Consider the following 22,077-nt stretch of genomic DNA (forward strand, 5'->3'; position numbering starts at 1 on the left):
ACTGCCTGGGGAGCTTTTATTTTCAGTTCATAAAAAGACAGCAAGCATGGAGAGGGTAAATGTTAAAGATCTATCTTTTAAAACAAGCACAATTAAAGTGGAATGGCCACATGTGATTCTGGCTCTACTGAAGCATATTTTTGCCAGCATTTCTGGTTAAACGCAATCTCCATCCAGCTCTCCTGGCTCAAATTAAGCTAGCATACCTTTTGTTAAGCTCTCAGCTAGATAACAGTGACAATGCCTTTTCTTTTATGTCGTGTTTATTTGCTTAGAAGGTTCTAAACTGACCTTTGAAGAGATTTTTACAATATAATCTGTGCAAGTTATGGGAAAATACTCAATGACTTAAATAAACCAAGATTTAAGAGTTAATCTGGGACTAAGTGAAATAGTCTCAAGCAAAAAACTAAGGTGATTCTCCTCTGCCCTTCTTTCTGTACTGCATGTGCAAAGAGCAAAAGCAGATTTAGCAGAATTAATGTTGTCTTGGTATTTTCATGATCAGAATGGTTACACTTAGATGTGTAAAAGTCCCTTTTGGCACTTTCAATATACAACGTAGATGCAAAAAGTCCAGTCTGAATTAGTGCAGCGCTAAAACTGTATGTGCTCCTGACAGTCTGTATTGCTTTAAGGATAAATCAAGAATGCTTCTCTTTGCTGAAGACCAGGTAGGACTTTCAGATGCTTGGGGCGGGCCACCCATTAACACATCCCTCATTCAATACAGAGCAGAAAGCAAACCACACAGCAGCAAGCTCTGGCAAACAAAACGGAAGGTCACTTAGCTGGCTTTAGGTTCCTTACACATATGCTAGAGCTTTAACTTAACACTTATCAAACAGAATTTAACTACAAACTTCTTTGTGCATGAGGATTAAACGGCTTCTTAGTGATGACTGACTAACAACGAGGTGTAATTGTGCTGTTATTAAATTACTTCAGACAGATGTGGTACTAGTTTTTTTCTGGGACATCGTGCCCATAATCTTACCTTTATTGAAAATAAAGTGAGATTTTATTAAGAAATAATAAAATTCTCACATACAATTTCATACTTGCCCTAGCTGCTTGCCACTCCAGGGGCATCCTTGATGTGCCACATTAACATACCGTACAGCTAGAGCTAGCCAAGGACTTCAGAGACCTTCATTTAATTCTCTGATAAGACTCGCTGTGTGATCTTGGCAGGTCATGGTCTGTCTGTGCCTCAGTGGGGATAACAGCACTTCCCTTCCTCACTGTGATGTTTGCGGGGAGCTCGGCAACTACAATTATAAGGGCTATATAAAAAGTTTTTAATAGTGTCAGACAGATGGAATATCACATGGAGCTAGTTAGAATATTGTCATGGTGAAGTAATGACATCAGGCTGATCAGGCCCACTACCAAGCTGCTTGGGGCAGGGACTGTCATTAATTACAGACTGAGTTGGGGTTGTTTAAGAAGAAGAACTGAGGGGGGACCTGGTAACTGCCCCGTCCCAAAGGCTGCTACAGTGAGGAGGGGGATGGAGCACTCTGCTTGCTCTGGGTGGACACGATCAGAACACCCCAGTGCAATGTTAGCTATGTATTTCCAGTGGCAGTGATGGCCAAGCTTTGGCCCCCACTTTGGCAAGGGGGGAACTTGGGGTTTAAGCCTGTAAGAGCAGGGTTGACTAATGCCTGGCAGGAATGACACAGGTTAAATAGTGTGTCTGCAGCCTAAAAGCAGTGCTACCTCTTGCAGTCCCCTTCATGCTAGGACAAGCCCACGCTATTTCTCCTTGGGGCTTGTGTGTCATACTGCAACACAAGCAGATAGAAATGCTCAGTACACAGCATCATTTCACTTATCTGCTCATAGTACATTGAGCAAAAGACCGTTTCTGCCCAGTTACTAAAATGAACAGAATGCATATTTTTTAGGTAGATAATTCTTGGTGTAGTGTCTAAGCTGATTTGCAGTATTATTAGAAATGTATATTTCTGGTAAAAAGATGAAAGAACCTGCTATCAATCATAAGTGAGCTTGAACTGCATGTGAAGAGAATATGGGCTCGTGCTATTCTACTACCTTAACTCAGGCAAAGCCCATCAAGCAGGAAAAAGTGTGTCCTTCCTGCAATGCCAGCATCCTTTGTGAAGTAAATGGGGATTGTGTTCCAAAGCTAAGAGATTAAATATATTCTTATCTTCTTATTTCTATGTTATTTCATGTGTTTATACTTCACACTGTTTATTTTTAGTTGTACACAATTCGTATGCCAATTGCCTTTCGGAAAGCAGCGTTGCTTGCCTTCCTTTAAAAGCTGTGTCACTTCATTCTGAATTACTGACTCAGTTTCTTTGAAGTTCTGACATTTCGAATTCAGGCACATTGGTTTTTTACTCAAATGATGCATCTGCTAGAAATACTTTCAGATAAATCACTTTTTTTCCTTCACTTAACAGCATTATTCACAACTTTCAAATTTCCATTAAGATGATTTTTTGGGGTTACTCATGCTTGCTGTCAGCTACAGTTCTGCTGCCCCATGGGATCAGATATTTATAGATGTTCCTAATACAAAACCAGTTTAGGATTTCTGGGTTTTCCATGCATGAACAATATATAAAGGAAGGAACACATTATTGATAGCTGTGTGACGAGGCAATGAAATAAACCCTACAGAGAGAGAATCTGCCATACAGATTGTATTATAGAATAATACACCTCTCCACAACCATCACTGATAAAGAGAGGCTAATAGTGCAGCACATATCCACATCTTTTTGTCCATCTCTAAACCAGGGAATAAGAGCAATCCATTGTGAGGATAACTCTAAGTGTTGGTGATCCAGGTAGGACTTGGCAGGGTTTAAGGCACTAAGAGACAATCCCACACGCAGGAAAAGTTTCCTACCTGACACTGTGGGTTAACTTTTCAATAATCAAATGGGTATTCCAACTCCCTCCATTGCCCTCCTGTTTTGTTTCTCCCTCTGTTCCACTAGCTGCAGGGAAGTACTACTGGGGAAAGCATCGTTTCTCTTCCCCATAGAGAAGATAGAAATAGGAACTTCTAAAAATACCAACCGGGGAAAAGGGAATTTCTCTGCATTTTTGGCATGTGAGGAACTCATCTCCCTCTTCTCCTTATTTTAATTCCATTTCCAGTTCTGGAAAAGCAACAAAGACAGGATAAGTGAGGAATGACTGGAGCCACAGAAAATATTCTGGAGCAGCTCCTCCTTCCCTGTCCTTCATATTTCTTACCTTCCTTCATTCCCTCCCCACTTGCCAAACTAAGGGCACATTTGCAAGCACTGCTAATTATGGGGTTGAAAGAATTTGGGAAAACTGATGCAACTTGTATCCCTAACAGCTCCCAGACAGCAAGGGAATCTATTACCAAATCCCTGCTGCAGCTACATGGCTTTTTTATTTCTGGTGTACTCCTTTGAAATATCTTGTAAAATGATCTTGACAAGAGGTCTTGAATTGAAAACCAACAGTCTGTCAGTGCACTTTCATGATGCACCTGTACAGCATCTTCAACCACCAGGACCAAGGAACGTTTGTTTATTAGGAAACTTCACAGACGCTATAAAAGATTATATTGCTATCAGAGACCGAATGAGGCCTGGGGCCTTCACAGAAAACCATTATGGCCATTAGGACTGGTTTCATTTCCCACCTGCCTAAACAGATTGTTTTGATTTTGAAGGCTGTCGTGTGTTTCCAGGTTAGTGCTAAATGATCACTTTAAAATTAAGCGGTCTGGGGAGGCCAAGCAACACACCGGGATACTGCATGAGCCTTTTGCCTCCGCAGATCTGAGATCTGTAACGAACTTGGGTGATCTCATGCCTGGGCTTTATTTTGGTTTTTGTCTATCATGAGTATAAGCAGCACAAGACCTCGCAGGAAGAGGTATGAGGACAGCATTAGATAAGCAGACAGTGAGGTTAACAGCTGAAAAGCATTATCAGAGATACACAGAGAAAAATGTCATCTATGATTAATGCCACATACAGTCCAGGCAGTCACAAGACCTTTGTTCTGGTCTTAGCCATGTCTTGGCTTTCTCATTTAACAGGCAAACATGAACACTTGGGTTCATATGTAATCGCTGTGTAACTAGCTGGAAGTACGTGGTGGTACTGAGCCCCACAGCTCCGGTTCACTCCAAAGAGCCACTGATGGTTTGCATCTCCGGAAGGAGACAAACCAGAGGGTATCACATCAACTACTTGCTACTGAGACTCTCTCATTTGTTCTTAACATGTGCTTGTCCCTGATGGTCACATACATCAGGCAAAGGCAAAGACCTCACTTATCTTTAGAGAGCTGCACAAATCCATTGTTGCAATAATTAATAGCACGTTTTAGATAATCACTGTTCATAAATCATTTAAAACAGACTATGCTCGCCTGCATGTACACAACTGCTTTCACTAAGGGGCCCCAAAATTGAGCATCTGCTTTAAACATTGTGTAAACAGAAGATGAATCACTGATTACGGCTGCTGATTACAAAAATTAAAAAGCTCAGTTTATCAGAGTCTATTTTTCAATAATTCTCTATTTAGTCTAGCAAAATCAGGAAAATGACACTGTATGCAGTTCTTTCCAACTTGCAGTACATCTGCATGCATGGCTAGACCAAACCCAGTCACCCCATAGGGTATTGCTATGGGACACACCAGCTTCAGGTGCTGCACGGCTCCTGAAGGGATTCTGTTTCTGTGCAGAGCAGGATGGAGTCACAAGCACTGCTGCGATAGGACAGCAGAAATTCAGAGCAGACATGTCGATCCGCAGTCAACTTTTTGAGCATCTGCAGACAGCTTGGGATGCCCAAGGATACACCCTGCCCACTGCAGCTGATTTTGTGCTGCATGCTGGAATGGCTCTCAGGAGCTGCATATAGTGGAAGCAGAACCTCAAAGAATCTGGGCACATTTATCTCTCATTTATTACTTTGAACTTGAGGGGTTTTTACACTGAAAACTTCTAACCCTTATAGCCACACAGGTAACCTTGAGAACTGAATGTGTAGCCAGGACTTATGTTACAACTGCAGAGACCCTAGGGCAGTAGTGTTGAGGCTTCCTTCACATCTAAGGTCTAGTAAGTCCCAGACTACTCTTTCAAGGCAGGTGGCCAACACTGTGATAGGACCCTTCGCAGCGGAGGAACAGGCTGTTGTCTTGTTGAACCATTTGAACTGATACATCCCGAGTGCCGGAGCAGCCCTACTGCCATTCCTCCGCTGCTGAGCCCGTTTATTCACGTTCAGTTGCCAAGCTTTGGTCCATTCTCAGTTCAGTCTCCGGCTGGGAGGTGCTCTCACTGTGTTCCTCACCGTTAGTAAACAGTGTGTCTACATCTGAACTGCTCTGACAGACAGCACACTTCTCCTCCGAGCTGAAGAAGAAAACCAACTATATTACACTCGGATCTGGCAACCTTTTGCTACATGTTGTGGACACACATTTCACAGCACAGCTATTTTTCATGCTCTCTTGTTTGCCTGTATTTCATGTTTTCCTTCAGCTGGAAAACACAAACAATATGGTTCAGCTTGGAGGTGAAGAACTGCCAGTTTGCATAAACATTTTGATAATAAAAAGGACTTGGTGGTGATTACAGCTCAATGTCTGCTGGAAAAAAAAACGAGGCCTTTGAGCAAGTTTTCTAATGTCGTACACACTGGTGCTTTGTTCTTCGGCAGATACTCAGCCATCCAGGGGATGGCCAACTACATAGAACTAAAATCGTGTAGGGCTTTGACAGATGTTCAAGGCCAAGTTTTGCTTGTAGTTAACAGATACTTCCAGTTGCCTAAGCTGGTGGTAAACATTTAGCTGTTCATCACGACTATGAAGATCTTCCCTGTAATCGCTGCCTGGCCGGAGCTGTCCATACAGGATGTATCATAGAATCATAGAATAGTGAGGGTTGGAAAGGACCTTAAGATCATCTATTTCAACCCCCCCTGCCATGGGCAGGGACACCTCACGCTAAACCATGACACCCAAGGGTATTGATTTAGTGGTTGAACAGGCAAATGTACAACTTAAGAGTGACTCAAATATTCCATTCTAATAACCTGTGGTGCAAAAAAGGGAATTCTTTGAAAGTTCCAAATCTTTTTAAGCTTTATTAAAGACTTGTATAAGATCAGTAATATAGTAAAGCTTCAAATAGAATCCATTTATACCATAGCTAAATTGAACGAGTCTAATCTCAGCCATCGTTTGAAATCTGCATAATAATTTGCACTTCAGGTTCCAACAGAATGGGAAGATCTGCCTTAAGCTGCAATCAAAACCACGAAAGCAAAGGAAATCCAGAATATTAATGCTTTTTGTACACCACTTTCTGGCCAGGCTTCGCAGGCCAGCACACACAATGTCAGTGTAGATGAAAGAACAAACATACATCTGAAGTTATTTTCATGGGGTTTAAACTAGGTCGTTTTGCAAGTTTATTCCACTAAATCACTATGGCTAGGATTTCACTAGGTGAACCAGCTTTAATAAACGAAGTTTTCATCTCTCCCTAGCCAAAAGAGTAACCTTACTTGAAACCTTTTCAATTTCCAAAGTTGCCTTCAGCTGTTAGTTTCCAAGAAACAGCTATTCCGAGCCTCTGTGTCTCCCTCTCGTATGCCACTGAATATCCACCCTATGCTTTCGAAAGTGTCTATGGCTCTGGCTGTGTTAGCTGGCAGATGTTTTTAGAGACTAGAAAGTGTTTAGTCCCTGTGGACTAAAAGTTACATGATGACTTCATCACATAAGCAAAGGCTAATAACGGGAAAGCAAGAAAGCAGACAAAAACATGATGTTTCCTGTGCTTCTGGCAATATTACTTCTGTGCCTGAAAAAAGGCTCAAGTCTTGATGCTCAAAACATACACACCATCAAATCACCGCGAGATAATTCACTCGACCCTCCCTTAGTTGCCTTCCCCACCAATACTCCTTTTTCTCTTGGTGGAAGTGAGAGGGTGAAGGCAGAGGAAAGGCAGTGTTTGTTTACATTCAATATCTATGCATCAACTATACACCTCCCAACACTCTCTGGAAGGGGTTGTTACTACACCCAGGAGTTTACAGCAAAACAGCAGCAGAAACCTGAGCGGCCACCTCAGGACCACGCACCTCTGCTGCTGCACTGAAGTATCCTTCTGAGCCAGAGTGTGCAGCTTTACCCTTTCCATATAGAAAATTTCAAGAGACCTATACATGAGCAACTGGAAGTCATTGGTATAAATGGCATCTGTAGGCACAGTCCAGTAACTGTCTTATTTTTTGTATCAAGACATCAGCAGTGGACATTATGCCCTCTCTCTACATCTCTATGAACTGCCCTAATGACAGAACAAGAGACAGCAACAAGGGGAAGCAGATACACAAGAGAAAGGCCTCCCTCCAGTGACATTATGGGGAAGAAGAGCAAGTAGATACACAGTACACTGGGACAAGACAATGTGAAGACACTGCTCTGCTGAAGAGGGGAGAGAGAAAAGATTTGCCCTGGAGAGAAGGGTGAGCTTTTTGCATTATGAATCCGGTGCATGTATATATAAATTTTCTTAGAACAGTAAGGGAGGGGGGCTATTTCCTAGAGCTGATTAAAGAAGCATGACTCGATTTTCAATTTCAAACGACTCGGGGGGCATTCCAGTCGACTGCAGACAGGAAATGAATACCATACATGCACTGAACAAGGCAGATGCTTTTGAATCTGACACTTACGTGAAAAGAAAATATCTTCATTTCTGTCTCCCCTCCGCCCCACCATCACTAGTTAGTTCTGAGCTATTTTTAGGATAAATGGTTTTATTCTTCAAACTTGTTACAATCTTGGCATGTGCCTGAAGCCACCCAGACGCCACTGACAATAAACTGTATGGAGCAGGCCAAATGCATCTTTAGATTAGTCCCAGCAGGCAGACACAGCAGCAAGGTAGAAGAGCAAAGATAAGCAGTTCAGGTTTGAGATATCCTAACCTCCTCTGATGAGGAACAGAGATGCGATGCTAGCTGATACATCAGATCCCAGGGAGGGAGAGCTGCTTCTGTACAAAGACAGATTCCACACAGCAGGCACACTGCAGAGCAGGTTGGAAGAGTGTTTCTTGGTACACTGTGGCACAGAACTCACTTCCACCGACTTAACTGTTTAGATATACATAATATACATCTTTGCTCTTCATACAGCTCTTACAAGTAAACTGCAATAATTCTCATAGGAGTTTAGGGTTTACAACCCGATTGCTATGTAATTGTGACTCCTTTTATCAATGGCAACAGTGTGTATCGGGGAATTGGCATGTACAGCTCTTTTCCCCCACCTAGTCCATATGTATACGAACACAGGATTTCAGCTGCAGACTCCTCTTGTATTTTATGGTGGGAAGACTTAAATGGATAAAGAAAAAATATTAGAGAGGTGGTATTAATCTGGCCCTTACTCTGATGTTATGCAAATACTTAGTTAATTTTATTTTGATGTTAAAGGGTGCCATAGCTATATTCCTAAGAACACAAAAAATTGATCCTCTTGGGAGAGAGACAGAAGAAGAAGAAAGAGGGGTGGGTAGGTGAGAAAGGCAGCTCTGATCTACATTATTCAAAAAGCCATGAATGCTAGATCAAAGAAGAGCAAGAATCTAATTCACTGCCGCTGAAGGATTTCAGCAGCTTTTTCAGAGCGATTGATCCCTCAAGGGCAAACTCTTTCAAACACTAGGTGATGCTTCTAGCTAGCCAAAACTCCCACCTTACACTGCCTAAGCCTCACTTAGTTTGCTTTCATCAGCTGGCATACTGGGGAAAGCAGAGAAGCTGAGACACTGCTGTATCTGGGCCTGATGAAGGAGACATAGAGCAGAGCGCAGAAATAGCATGTGTGCATTTTCTGCGCCAGATGTTGCCTTTTTAATGGCCATAATGGTCGATGTTAAATAAAAGAACAGATTCCTCACTGAAGAGCTGTGTGTTTGGTGGAGTGCTTTGTCCAAAGACAGAAATGCAGTCACCCTGGGGAGAGCGCTGGGTAGGATTTGTTAGCTCAGGATTGACTTACTGATAAATATAAAAGCACCTCATATTTGTTGTGGGATGAAGGTGGGATAAGACACCTAAGGAGCTACCATAGCTCAGCTGGCAAGCAGTGACTTGTTCATGAGTTTGGAGTCACAGGTCTAATCCGAACACCCAGAAGGCACAGGACCCAACCCTAAATCAAGCCCTGAACTGTCAAATGCACTACAGATTGGCATCTTTCCCCTCCCTTTCCCTTTCTTGGAGTCTGGTAGAGAAGCTTCCAGGTGTTCAGCCTCATCAGGACACTTTAGGATCATGCCTTAAGCGAAGGCCACTGGAATTGGGTGCAATAAAGCAATTTCACCTGCTGCATCCCCAGATGGTTTCCTAAGAGCTGCCTTTGGGCTTCTGATACAGATCCGCTTGCAGCAGGCTCATTGCTGCTACCATCATCGTGACCCTGGGAGTGCTCCATTCATCCTGCCCTCCACATCTGCTATGTTACACACAGAGCTACAACAGTGAATTACAGATTATTCAGCTCTTTCCAAGCTCTGTTCACAATTCGAAGTCCATCTATTCCCACCAGCACTTAGAGCAACTTGGTACCTTAGACATTTTCATTAAATAGATGACCCTTTTCCTCTGCAGGTTTTGATCTAGAGCTAGCACTGCTACCATTTAAATGCATATCAAAAGCTCCAGGACTCTACCAGGCTAAATAGTTCATTTAAAACCTTTGGTGCTATTGTTCCAGTACGCCTGAAGACACAGGCATAGTGTGGCTGCCCTAGGTTCCCTCTTGATATATATTTTCACAAATGTTAGACATATACATATCAACACCTCTATTCTTTCCTAATAAAAGCTTGGACTCTAAAGCACAAGATGAGGAATAGATACTCTATTGGCCAGCTGCAGCAAGCCTTTCATAAATAACACAACAATCAACCCCTGTAAAGGAAAATGATACTCCAGAAGCTCTATCATGACATACATCTGTTTTGCTATTGCAGGAAGGAGTAACAAGATAGAAAAAGTTTAATGCTGAATGCTTAAACAAACTCTGAGTTAAGGAGAGATGCTAGTAGTAATGATGGATGAATTGTAAACCACCTGCAAATGTTAAGATTGCTGCACTCTTCTGCAGACCATTAAGTCCACACTGCAAACCTCCAATAGACAGGGACTGTGCTCTATAAAAATCATGATGAATGCAGGCTTGTTTTTATATTATGGAGGTCCTAATCCTCCTCCTCCTCTGCCTTTGCGCTATTGTTACAACATCAAAGACCAACTGCTGGCCGAGATACAGTCAATATGAAAAGGGCGACCAGCAAATTTACTGCTTGACTTCATTCCCTTTAAATGGTATAAGCACCATGGCCCTTTTTCAAAGTCCAATCACAGACATATATCTTTTTTATTGGACATCATGTACAATAAAGTGAAGCTGTAACTTGGAAAAAAAATAGAACACCTTAAAAAATCCCATGAGGTGAACATTCCTTTATAAAAATATCACTGTGGTTACGTGCTTTGAAAAACTCTGGGCACTCTGCAGGGCAAAAGGCATGGGCTGGCTAGGTTATAGTTTAGCTAAGATGCATACCCATGCCTAATATCTAGTTGGTTCCAAAAAAACCCCCAACAAACAACCAAATAATAAGAAGCGATATATTTAAGACAGAATGCCAGTGGCATTCAAATAAACTGAAATGGCAGCATTCATGTCACAAGAATCATTAACTGCTTTGTTATAGCCTGCTCTGTGCAGTGAACCTTTACAGACTTCTGCAGTCCAGGGAATCTTAAAATCAGCTGCACAAAACGGCACTATATAAACTGCACCTTAAACAACTCCTGGCTGATTACAGAGGTAATTTCAAGAGATGCTTTCAGATGAGAGATGTATCTGTAGCCACTACAGACAGGGACAGTTTTATTGCTGTTGCAGTGCTAAATAGATGCTAAATAATTCCTTGCTACGAAATTAAGTAGTGTATAAGCAACCCATATGATGTAGGAGGTGACTATATTGGGATGTTACAGAATCCATGCTAGTGAGCTGTGCTGTTTATTTGTATTTTGGGGTAACTTGGGCAAACAGATATTAGCAAATATCTGATTATTAATGTTAGATATCAAGTCCATTTATAAACCCTGCACTGATATAGTGGCAGATAAACCCAAGTAATTTTATGTTTTATTACACCTTAATATAAAATCTTAAAACATAAAGATTTTATAGTAACCTTTGGCAGGTGGTTCCCATGGAGTAATTGTGGTTTTCTCCTGGCAAAATCTGCTGCTGCTGGGATACTTCTAAAGCAAGAAAGATACCAAAGTTATGTCACTAGTTTTTGAAGCATTAGCTTCCAAAAAATAGCCATTGTAGGCCCTCTTCATTGCTCCTTCCGTTCCATTAGGCTCTGTTGGCAGTCACCTCCTCTTTCCATTGCAGCCTACAACACAGTTCTTCTGGTTTAAGGATCTCACCTCCTGCCCAGCCTTTCTTGGACATATACAAGAAAAAGCGTTTCAATGACAGTGTTCAATTGGTTCAGTACCTGAATGCCGAACTCAGAATAGTTTGGGTTGGAAAGGACCTTAAGATCATCTGTTTCCAGCCCCTTGTCATGGGCATGGATGCTTCACACTAGATGACATTGCCCAAGGCTCTGTCCAACCTGGCCTTGAACACTGCCAGGGATGGAGCATTCATCACTTCTTTAGGCAGCCTGTTCCGGTGTCTCACCACCCTCACAGTGAATAACTTCTTTACTCAACAGGAATGCAAAGGCAAGACGCCTGAAGGAAGCTTTCTAGAAGCTACACTTGATCCATGGAACAGACTCAGTAACTGTTCCTTGGAAAGGGAGGAATCCACTTTTTTAGAGCAGCCCTGTAAACAGTGGCAGAAGATGGGGCACATTATTTGGGTGGTGTTTATAGATACCTCCACTGCATCCATAATGGTATTGTCACAAGGGCTGATCTCAACAGCCATGGAGGCAAAGAGGAAATTTTAATCTTCCTCAGGAAGAAGAGCCGCTGTGGAACAAAACAGTCAAGAATCTTTCAGTGCGTATGAAACCAACAATGAAACATAATGGATAGAAATGAATCTGCGAAAAGCCACACGCTTTTCATGCGAAATCATGCGAATCATGCAAAAAGCCCAGCTTGTCTTCATGGATGGAGGTTCAAATCATGTATGTTACATGCATACCAGTTCTGTAGAAAAACTGAGCTGTGAAAGATTCAGACCCAAGAGGAACTTTGGCTGGGTCTGCAGCCGACACAAGTCATTGACTTGTCTTGCTTTGAGAAAGTCAGGGGAGCAAGGTCAATTTAAACACACCAAGAACGCAGGTCTAACATGGAGGTGTAAAACCCGAGGTATGTTTGATCTTCTCAATATGGACTGATTTCACCAAGAGTGGTGAGAGAACATTTCATCTCTGATTTTCTTTATCTCTCTCTCATCTTTACGAGCATCTCCGTAACATTAAAAGCACCTGAATAGCACTACTCTATAAGAGCTTAGAGGTGAACAACTCCAAGCCTGCTCTCGTCTTGCTGACTGCCAAAAGGAAGGCATAACAAAATATGACCCACTGCTACGAGTTCCCCAAGCACTGAAAAACAAGGGCAAAAGGATGAAGACACTGCTTACCAGTACCGCCCACAGCAGCTCCTCTGACCATGCATTTTACTGCCACACAACTGACCGCTGTGGATAGCCATCACTTATTACAATAATAAGTTACATTTTACTTTGTTTTCTTTCTTTTTCTGGTATTTTAAATCGAAAATGCATGGAAATACCAACACTGGAAACATTCTGCTCTTACTGATGTACCAATGAGCTCACTACTCTACTTCTTGGAAGTGTTATTCATCTTTGTGCTCTGGACTGTGAATTTAGCCTGGCATTTTCTGTCTTCAACAGTTGTAAAATCGGTGTCCTAGAGGCACAATGGTATTAAAGTGCAACAGTAACCACTGCATCATTTAACACCCCCTTTTGCAACTTACCAAAGCACTTTGTATTTTTCTGCTCCAAGTTACACTTCATTATTCATTTGTGACAGTGCTTGCAGCTTCCATTCAGGCCTGGAGACCTATTACGCTACACATTGTACGCGAGCAACGCCACAACAACGGCATCTCAGCCTCAAAGAGCTTGGGTTGAGATGGAAAATATAATACAAAAAATACAGCGTGTCAGTGGCCTAGCTCTGCCACCACTGAAAAATAACGCTTTAAAGAAGTCATCTTTTATGGAGAACGTTATTCAGTCAGTTCAAAGAGCTTTTAAGTAGTATAGACTTAAAGCGGACAGAAAGATAAGAGTCATAACAAGAAGGCCAAACAAGCATTAAACAACACCATGAACACAACAACTGGGTACCTCCACATCTGTTTGCAAGGAAGACTGGCAAAACATAGAAGAGCATAAAGCAATCAAATCTGACCGTTAAACCTGCCAAAGTTATCACTATGCTTTCAGGATAAAAGCACAAAGAAAGAATGCATTGCTTCAGTTTTTTATGTTTGTAAGGAAACATCTACATTGTCTGCATATATGTTTGAAGTATGAGGACGTTTCATGATTTTAAAATCATAGAATGGTTTGGGTTGGAAAGGAGCTTAAAGCTCATCCAGTTCCAACCCCTGCCACGGGCAGGGACACCTTCCACTAGAGCAAGTTGCTCAAGGCCCCGTCCAACCTGGCCTTGAACACTGCTGGGGATGGAGCATTCACAACTTCCTTGGGCAACCTGTGCCAGTGCCTTGGCACCCTCACAAAGAACTTCTTCCCTATATCCAACCTAAATCTTCCCTAAGTTTGAACCCATTGTCCCTTGTCCTATCACTACAGTCCCTGATGAAGAGTCCTTCTCCAGCATTCTTGTAGGCCCCCTTCAGATACTGGAAGGCTGTTGTGACAACTCAGAAGAATGTAAGCACATGAAAAAGCAATATAATTTCTTACCATTACTGGTACTCTGTGCACTTTTACATAGTGAAGGAGAAAAAAAGGAGAAATTCTTAAGCATGAATATCTACAAATCTGTGCATCTTAAAACCCCAAACTTTTCAGATGCCATGACACAACACAGCCAGAGTTTCACCTAATCAATAATTCTTTCATTGTTCCTTGTTTTCTTTGAAGATGTTTTCCACCATTTTGGAACACTAAGACATAAGACAATATGCAGATGTATGAGATATGAGCAAAGACAAAAGAACAACGGCTGAATTCAAAACATGGTTCCCAATATAATCTAACCTGGATTGATTAAACAGATGTCTCTCCAGCAAAAGAATTCCACAGCAGAGCAAGGTGTCGAGAAGCTTAGTTTGCTGAAGCTTTAAGTAGTAGGGCTTGGTTACCTATCAGCAGGTCATAACATACACGTTAAAATCACAAGGTAGTACACAGCGACCAGTTTCAGACAGTAAAATGATAATGAAATTGTTGGGGTCATGAAGACCAACAGCAGAGCTTCAATTTTAGGCCTCCAGTTTTCATGGACAGCTGGCATTAAGAGAGGACAGAGCAGGGCAATGTGACTGACCCGAAGGGCTGGCCACCAAAGCTGGAGGACAGAAGGAGAGATTTTTGTGCCAGTCAGCTAACTGAGGGGTCAGTAGCAGCGTGGTTGTACTGTTGCTATATAGATGTTACAGTTGTGATGGATCGACTTTGTTCGTCCTGTGTATAACAAGTTTCTCTACACGATCAATGAAGACTATAAAATAAAAGCTACTCCAGAACTAGTGCTGATTGTCCAAGTTAGGTGAACAAACATGAAAAGCACCAACCCAGCTCCTTCCAGGACCTGGTTATCAGCCATTTATCTCTCTACTCTCATTGTCACCAGGGGTGACATTGCAGCTCTAGACCTCCTTAGGAGCCAGCCTCAAACCTACCACTCCTTTCACTACCATGAGCCAGACTAGCTGCCATGTGGCTCAGAATCCCATGTTAGCAGGCTTCCCTTTAACCATTCTCCCCTCAGCACAGCTATAGAGAACAGGTAAGGATAGACTTGAGAGGAAAGAAAGGCAGAAGCTGGAATGTCTCTGGGATCTCTGCCCTATACTGGTCACTGTGTTTAGTGTCTGGCTCTAGGCCCATGGGAAGGGACATAACACACCATGATGGCGCAGAATGAATTTAGACCTACATACGCTCTGTTTTTTTCCATACAAATACCCCAATAGTATAAAGACCTGGAAAATGGTCCTAAACCTTTTTCAAAAGAGCAATAAAGAACTCCAATAGACTCTTCAGGATAAAACACTAGGAAAAAAACTGCTTCAAGCTCTAGTTACAGAGACAAGATTGAGAGGCACAATGTGATTTAATGCCAGGTATTTATCAGTGGCACCCTGGCACCCTGTGATTTAATGCCAGGTATTTATCAGTGATGACCCAAGAGGAACAGCCCAGTAATTGTTAGATACTGAGCTGAAGAGAAGTTCAGCAAAATATGCCTCATTCAAGCACCTTGGCCAAATCTAATGCAGGAAGTTTCATTCATACCTGCCTAAGACGGCTCCTTGAAGCCATAACTAAATACAATATTCCTGGATCTATGTTCTAAATTATTGCAGTAGTCTGAGATACTAAAAGCTTGATACATCCTACCCTGAAAGTGTGGTAGCTCTTTTCCACCAGGGATGCTTTAGTTTGCTAGGAAATGAAGTGATAGGTATGAGGAGAAGCTTAATGCTTTCTGGGTTTTTCCTGGAACCAGGTGTGGAAGGTAGAAGAATCTCTCCTGGGAGCAATTGACAACAGCAGACAGCCCTCTGCTCAGAGCAGCAGTCTCAGTCCTTCACCCTTGTTTCCCGTCCTATCCTCTGCTTCCATGCACACCGCAGCAGCAGCAGCACACGTAAAGCTAATCACCCTTCCTTCCCCCTAGATCCTGGAACAAGCCACAGCCCACTAGCAAAACCACTAAAGAGCACACATAATTCTCTCCCCTGGGAGATGAGAGAATGAACTGCACATGGTCTAAGTCATTCGTAAAGCTCAGTGCATAACTGCAAGAACATGTGCTAATGGTAAGGGCGAGCTGCATCTAAGAGCCTATACAGCAAAGTCTGCTGAGATCAGGCAGGTTTTACTATCACTGTCAAAAAAGCACGAAACGGCATCTTCTGTGGTGAGTAACAATCTCACAGATTGTCAGAGAATCAGCTGCTTCATTCACAAGCCACCTGCTCTGAAAGTTGTGTAATGTACAAACTGCTCTTAAGGCACAGAAGGATTTAGTCCATTCACTTACTGGCATCTTATATAGGCTAAAAGGACAGCCTTGGGAAACACAGATGCGAAAGGCTGAATTGACAGCTTTTCAAAGGTAATTTAGGTGATCAGTTCTCAAGAGAACTAACCAAATGTAAAGCTCCAGAGCTCAAATAAGCTTGAAAAAACTCAGTCTAAAACTCTCCCAAAGTAAACAGCTTGAGAGACCTACTTAAACTGAGAAAGCCAAAACTCGCCGCTGTATCTGGCAGGAGAGCATTTTGTAATATGCCTGAACCCAGTAGAAGGGGCAGCAGCAATGCTCAAACCTTAAAAAGACTGAAACATACCCCAAAGGTAGCTGACAGTACAGTTAGATCTGGATCTTAGGAGAAAATGAAGAGCTCAGCCCTGTAAAGACTCCTCACACGGTTCGGAAAGCGACTCCCACGCAGCCATTCACAAGCGGTTGAATGTGTTCTGGTCGGGCTCAGAGAACATTTCTGACATGCTGTAATTGCTTGCATGCTGATTGAGGAGGGGAACAAGGACAGGAGCAAGGAGATTAAAAGTAAAAAGCTGTTTACAGCATTGTGCTTCTTTCCAAATGACGTTCTCTTATACGGCTCCAGCTTTATGTACAACTACTGAGTTTCATGCTAATGTAACACTGCTGCAAGCACCGCAGTGGAGAATCTGACTTCATGTGCTATGGCATATATTGTTGGTGGCTCTGTTACTACATTTTACAAGGTCATTTTTCTTGGTGTGGGAACACTGTTTTTCTTGGTGTGCAAGGCCTGCTATGGAAAAATTAGAAGTGATGGGAATAAACTTCTCGATGAAATATTTTCTGTCAGAAGCAAAGCAGATTTTAGAGCATCGTAAAGTATTACAAACGTCTTCCAAAATTTATGCTCAAGCCTTTCCTTCATTTCAGAGCTATGTAAAAAGATAAAATCATACCCAAGCAGCATCTTCCCATCTCTTACTGTAGCTTCATTTGCTTTTATTCAGAAGCAAAAGTTTGTACTGATTTATTTCATAAATATACTCTACAATGATTTCTGGATGCTAATTCAATTATACCTAATAGGGATCTCACCAGAAAAATAAAAACAACCACGAAATCTCCCCCTTCCCCAATTCTCCCTTTTTTTCTTTGGTGGAGATGGAAGGAGGGAATGAAATCAGATTGAGAAACAAAAGGCTGACTCCCTCTCACGACTCAAAACTGCGAGATGTTTTACAACGCCAGTCTGGATTTCCCATTTGCATTAGTTTACGCTACCACAAATCAAGTCTAACAGCAGCATGAAACTTCAGCAATGCAGAAGTCCAGTGCCTGTTTCTGCAGCGGGGAACCAAGGAAGCCTGTCCCTGTATCTCACCCATCCCGATGAGGACCAGAAGAGTCCCTCAGGATTTTCTCCTCGCTCCTGCACCATTACAACCAGTCACAGCAGCACAACATGGTCCCAGACATCTGGGAACTCCAGAGGCTCACACAGCATGGGGAAAGGCACCAGAAGGGAGGAAGAAATAACTTGTTTAATCTAGGATGGAAGTTTTTTCTGGATTCTTTCATCTATCAGCCTAATCAATTGCAGGGGTTAACATAACTGAAAGGCCAGAAGAAATCAAAACCTAGCCTCCAAAATCCTTTCTTCATTTGAAGGGACAGCAGAAAGAGAAGCTTTTCCTCCGTTAATGAATCAGACTTCAAATGCAAGCAAGCCTCTACCTTACTATTTAAATCTCCAACAGTATTTTAAGATTACTGACGATTCCTCCTGAACCCGCTAAGGCTCAAGGATGTGTAATTTTGGGGGGTTGGGGATGGTTTTTGGGTTTTGCCTTTTTTTTCTTCCAAGTTAAGACTAACAATTGAGGTTCTTTCAGACACACAGAACCAAATTCTGACCACTTTGTTAGTGCAAACAGACCACCTAAGCTGTAAAATACCGCACCCTCTGTTTGCCAATAGCCAGTTTGTTTTCATACAAATTTGCCTTGTCAAAATACATCCATGAACAGTTGCTGCAGAAATTGCTCTTTCCTGGATTTGCCGCAACGTGTGCAACGCACTTCGTCAAATGAAATTCATCCAGTGAAACATTGACCTAATCACTTCTCACAACCTTTTCTCTCCACAGACGTACCAAGACAGAAAAAACAACATATAAGTGATAACAACTGAGAGATTTATCTTTGCTCATACCAACAAGGGTGGGTTTGTGCTGTTTTGCTTTCCACACGGATTCTTTACCTGGGAATGCACTGCACTGCGATTTTGCACGTGTCACAATAATAGCCAAAGAAATGCCAAAATCTGAAGATCCCAGTGCAAACTTGCCATCCAGCTCTATTGTGGTGCTCTGAATGGAAGCATCTGCCTGTCAGAGTACAATTTTCTAACGCAGGTTACAGCATTTTCCAACTAGCAACAGAGTCCATTAAAGCTCTAACCCCCCCCCCCCAAACTGATAGACTTCCATCTGTTTAACTGATTGCTCTAATCAATATACCTTCCTCCCATAATGTCTTGTACAGACATACTCTCTCAAATACATAACTGCAGAATCAATTCAGTTGGGAAGTACATAAAAATTTCAATTCTACAAATGGCCAAACATGATGAAAATAGGAACTGCTAAAGCTATCAGGATGCTTAAAGGCACAGAGGTTTATTAAGTTATCCGTAAAGAGAAAAAATGGACAGGAAAAAGTCTTGAAGTCAACAATCAACAGATTTTCACGGGGCTGCCAACTGCAATGATGATACTAGAGGACAATTATCCGAAGATGATTTTCCTCTTGCTTCACCCAAACCTTACAATAGCGCTCTAAAAAGAGCTCCTCGGGGAAATGGCATCACCCAGAGTTCCCACTTGCCCAGATGTTTCCCTCATTATGTTACAAGCCTGTCAAGAAAAGGCAAATTCAGGGTTATTCTAATGATAGCAAACACCTCATAAAAAACCTCTCCAAATTTACTTTTCCAAGGAACATCATTTTAAAAGGCATTTCAAGTGCCCATGAGGAAAGAAAGCATCATTTATAAAACACCATTACCAGAAATCTTGAAGATATTAAAAAAAACATCCTGGAATGTCAAACCGATGATAAAACTCCAGCTCAAAGAGAAAGAGCATCGTGGGGCCTTACCCAAAGCATACAGTCGAGCACTTCCAAGCAGGACTCCCACCAAGTTCATAGAATCATGGAACAGTCTGGATTGGAACAGACTTTCAAAGGTCACCTAGTCCAACCCTCTGCAATGAGCACGAGCATCTTCAACAGGAGGTTTTCTGAGTTCAGAGGACCCCATTCCAGCCTGTGACTGACTGGGATGTTGAGCCCACAGATCCGGGTTCCATCCTGTTGGCAGTGGTTTCACTTTGTGGACCAGCAGCTGCAGGTCCCATGCAAACAAGGTGATCATTTCAGCCCTCACTCTACTCATTTTCCCTCGTGCTCTATAGAAATGTGCTCTGCTGGTACTCCGGTTCTTTCTGAGATTATAAAGTGGTTTACTTAAATTTACCGTGATAATTATTATGCATTTTCTGTCAGTTCTTTGCCTGATTTGGCTGTTAATTTTTCCTTAAATTGGATACAGGGAAAAAAAGTTGGTCAGGGCCCATGCAACTGAGCAGAGATTCACAAGCCTTGCCTGGGAATTTTGATGACTCTGCAGCTTTTAACACTGTCTCCAAACATTTGAAATGAACAGCAACATGTGACACTGAATAAAAAAGAACCACCTGCAAATATAAGGGAAGTAACAAAAAATCCCTTTACCTCTGCTGGACATAATTCAATGGGATCAGACCCGCTGGGTCACAAGCCCTGTCATTCATGGCTACAAGCACTTATCACCCTACAGTTCATGGCTATTTCAGAATTGAGCATCTGCTGTCTCCTGACACTTCCCAGGGAAAGCCATGCATTTTGTTCCCGTATTTCGCACCACACACCTACTTGGTCCCCTCTCACCCTAGGGAATACCGCATCCTCTCAAGGGTGGGGAATGCCACAGCCCGGCCTGCCCTCATTCGCGCTCCCCATATGAGATGTCCACCATTCACTGTGACCTGCCTGCAACGCACCAGCGAGACGCCCTCGCACCTCCAACACGGCAGCAGAACGTGGCGCTGGAGCGGCGCTGCCTTTTCCCACCTCTGTCCCCTGGAAGTGGGGATGAAGGCTCCCCGAAGTGACACAGAAAGCAAGCCCTCGGTCGGGTCAGTACCTGCGGCAGCGCCTGCGGGAGCCTGGGGCTCGGGGGAGGCCTTGGCAGGTGCCGGCTCCATCACCCCCGTCCTGCCCCGTCCCGCCCCGGGGGCGCGGCGCGGCTGTCGGCACTCACCTGCCGCTGACTGTGGTTGCCGGCGCCCGGGTGCCCGTGGAGGTCGCCGCCGCCGCCGCCGCCGCGCAGCACGGTGATGTGCAGGGTGAGCAGGAGGAGCCCCAGCAGCAGCAGCAGCTCGGCCGCCAGCCGCACCATCCTCTTGAGCCGGGCGGCTTTAGGGCCCCGCGGCGGCGGCGGCCGTGGAGGAGGCGGAGGAGGAGGAGGAGCCGCGGCGGCCGCCGCCGCCGGGGCCGCCGCCGCCGGAGCGGCCCCGGCCCCAGCCGCAGCCCCAGCGCTGGCCGCGGGAGCCGCAGGACGGGCGGCGGAGGCCGCGCCGCTCTCGGCGTCGGCGGGGCGGGCGGCAGGCGCGGGGCAGCGGCGGCAGCAGCAGCAGCAGCAGCGGGGCCCGCCACACCACGGCGGAGCCACGTCGGGGCGGGACGCCGCGGCGGCGGCGAATATCGCGGCGCTGCCCGGCTGCGGCGGCGGGCGGCAGGTAGCCGCGACGGGGCCGCGGGCCGGCGGCGTCTCTGCGGGCAGCCCTGCAACCCAGAGTCACCGTCGGAGGGAAGGAGCGGGCCGAGTCCCCGCCGCCTCGGGGAGCCGAGGGCCGGCGGAGAGCAGCGGGGCTCGGCTGCCGGCGGGGAGACGCTGTGAGGACAGGGGGGAGCCGCCGGGAGCGTGTGTGCGAGTGAGAGGGAGGAGGGAGGGAAAGGCGGGGGGGGGAGCTGGGGACGACTCTCACATGGCGGGGAAGCCGGGACGCTCCGAGGGGAGGAGAGAGCTTGGGGCTATCGCCTCCCTCCTCGCAAGGGGATGGGGGTGGCCCCTGGACCAGCTTCCCCCCTCTGCCGTGTCCTCGCCCGCCCCGCGGCCCCCCCTCAGGGCGCCCGTCGAGGCGTCGCCCTGCCCTGCCTTGGCCGCCCCGCCGGGCCCCGGCCTGTCCCCTCGCGTTGGGGGTGTGAGGGAGCGGGGCCGCGCCGCGCCCCTCCGCCCGCTCCCAGCTCTCGACGGGGTGGCTGCGGCTCCCCGGGGGGCAGAGCACTGCTTTCTCCCGGCTCCCCTTCCTCCTCCTCTCTACCCCCCGGTTCGGCCGTGGAAAATGGGTGAGGACGGAGGGCGAGGGGCTGCGAAAAGCTTCAGCTGCCTGCCCTCCCTCGGAGCTGGATACCTGGCTCCATCTCTCCTCTCTCTTCCCTCCAGTGGCCCTAGGGCTGGCAGGGGCAGCTCCGCGCTCTCTCCTGCCACCGTGCGTGCGTGTTTGCAAGCGACTGGCTCTCCTCCTGGCTCCTGCTGCTGCTGCTCCCAGACCCAACTTTCTCGCCCTCTCGCACTTATGTCGGGAGAGGTGCGTGTCGGATGCTTTTATACTGCCCTGCCTCCCTCCTCTGCTGTCCATCCCCCATTCCCCGCTCCCCCCCCCTT

At 44.8% G+C, this 22,077-nt stretch overlaps 1 protein-coding gene across 1 annotated transcript in view; it reads right to left on the bottom strand.

The window, feature by feature from the left end:
• ISM1 (isthmin 1) overlaps positions 1–20,808 on the bottom strand; it is a gene marked incomplete at both ends in the record, with an annotated part of 37,700 nt that extends 16,892 nt beyond the window's left edge. The window contains one exon of the mRNA XM_080616373.1: positions 20,671–20,808. Coding sequence (XP_080472499.1) covers positions 20,671–20,808 — 138 coding nt within the window. The remainder of the gene's footprint in view (positions 1–20,670) is intronic.
• Between the last annotated feature and the right edge of the window lie 1,269 nt (positions 20,809–22,077).

This window comes from Psittacula echo (genome assembly GCF_963264785.1).
Source record: "Psittacula echo genome assembly, chromosome: 4".
Taxonomy (NCBI): Eukaryota; Metazoa; Chordata; class Aves; order Psittaciformes; family Psittacidae; genus Psittacula; species Psittacula echo.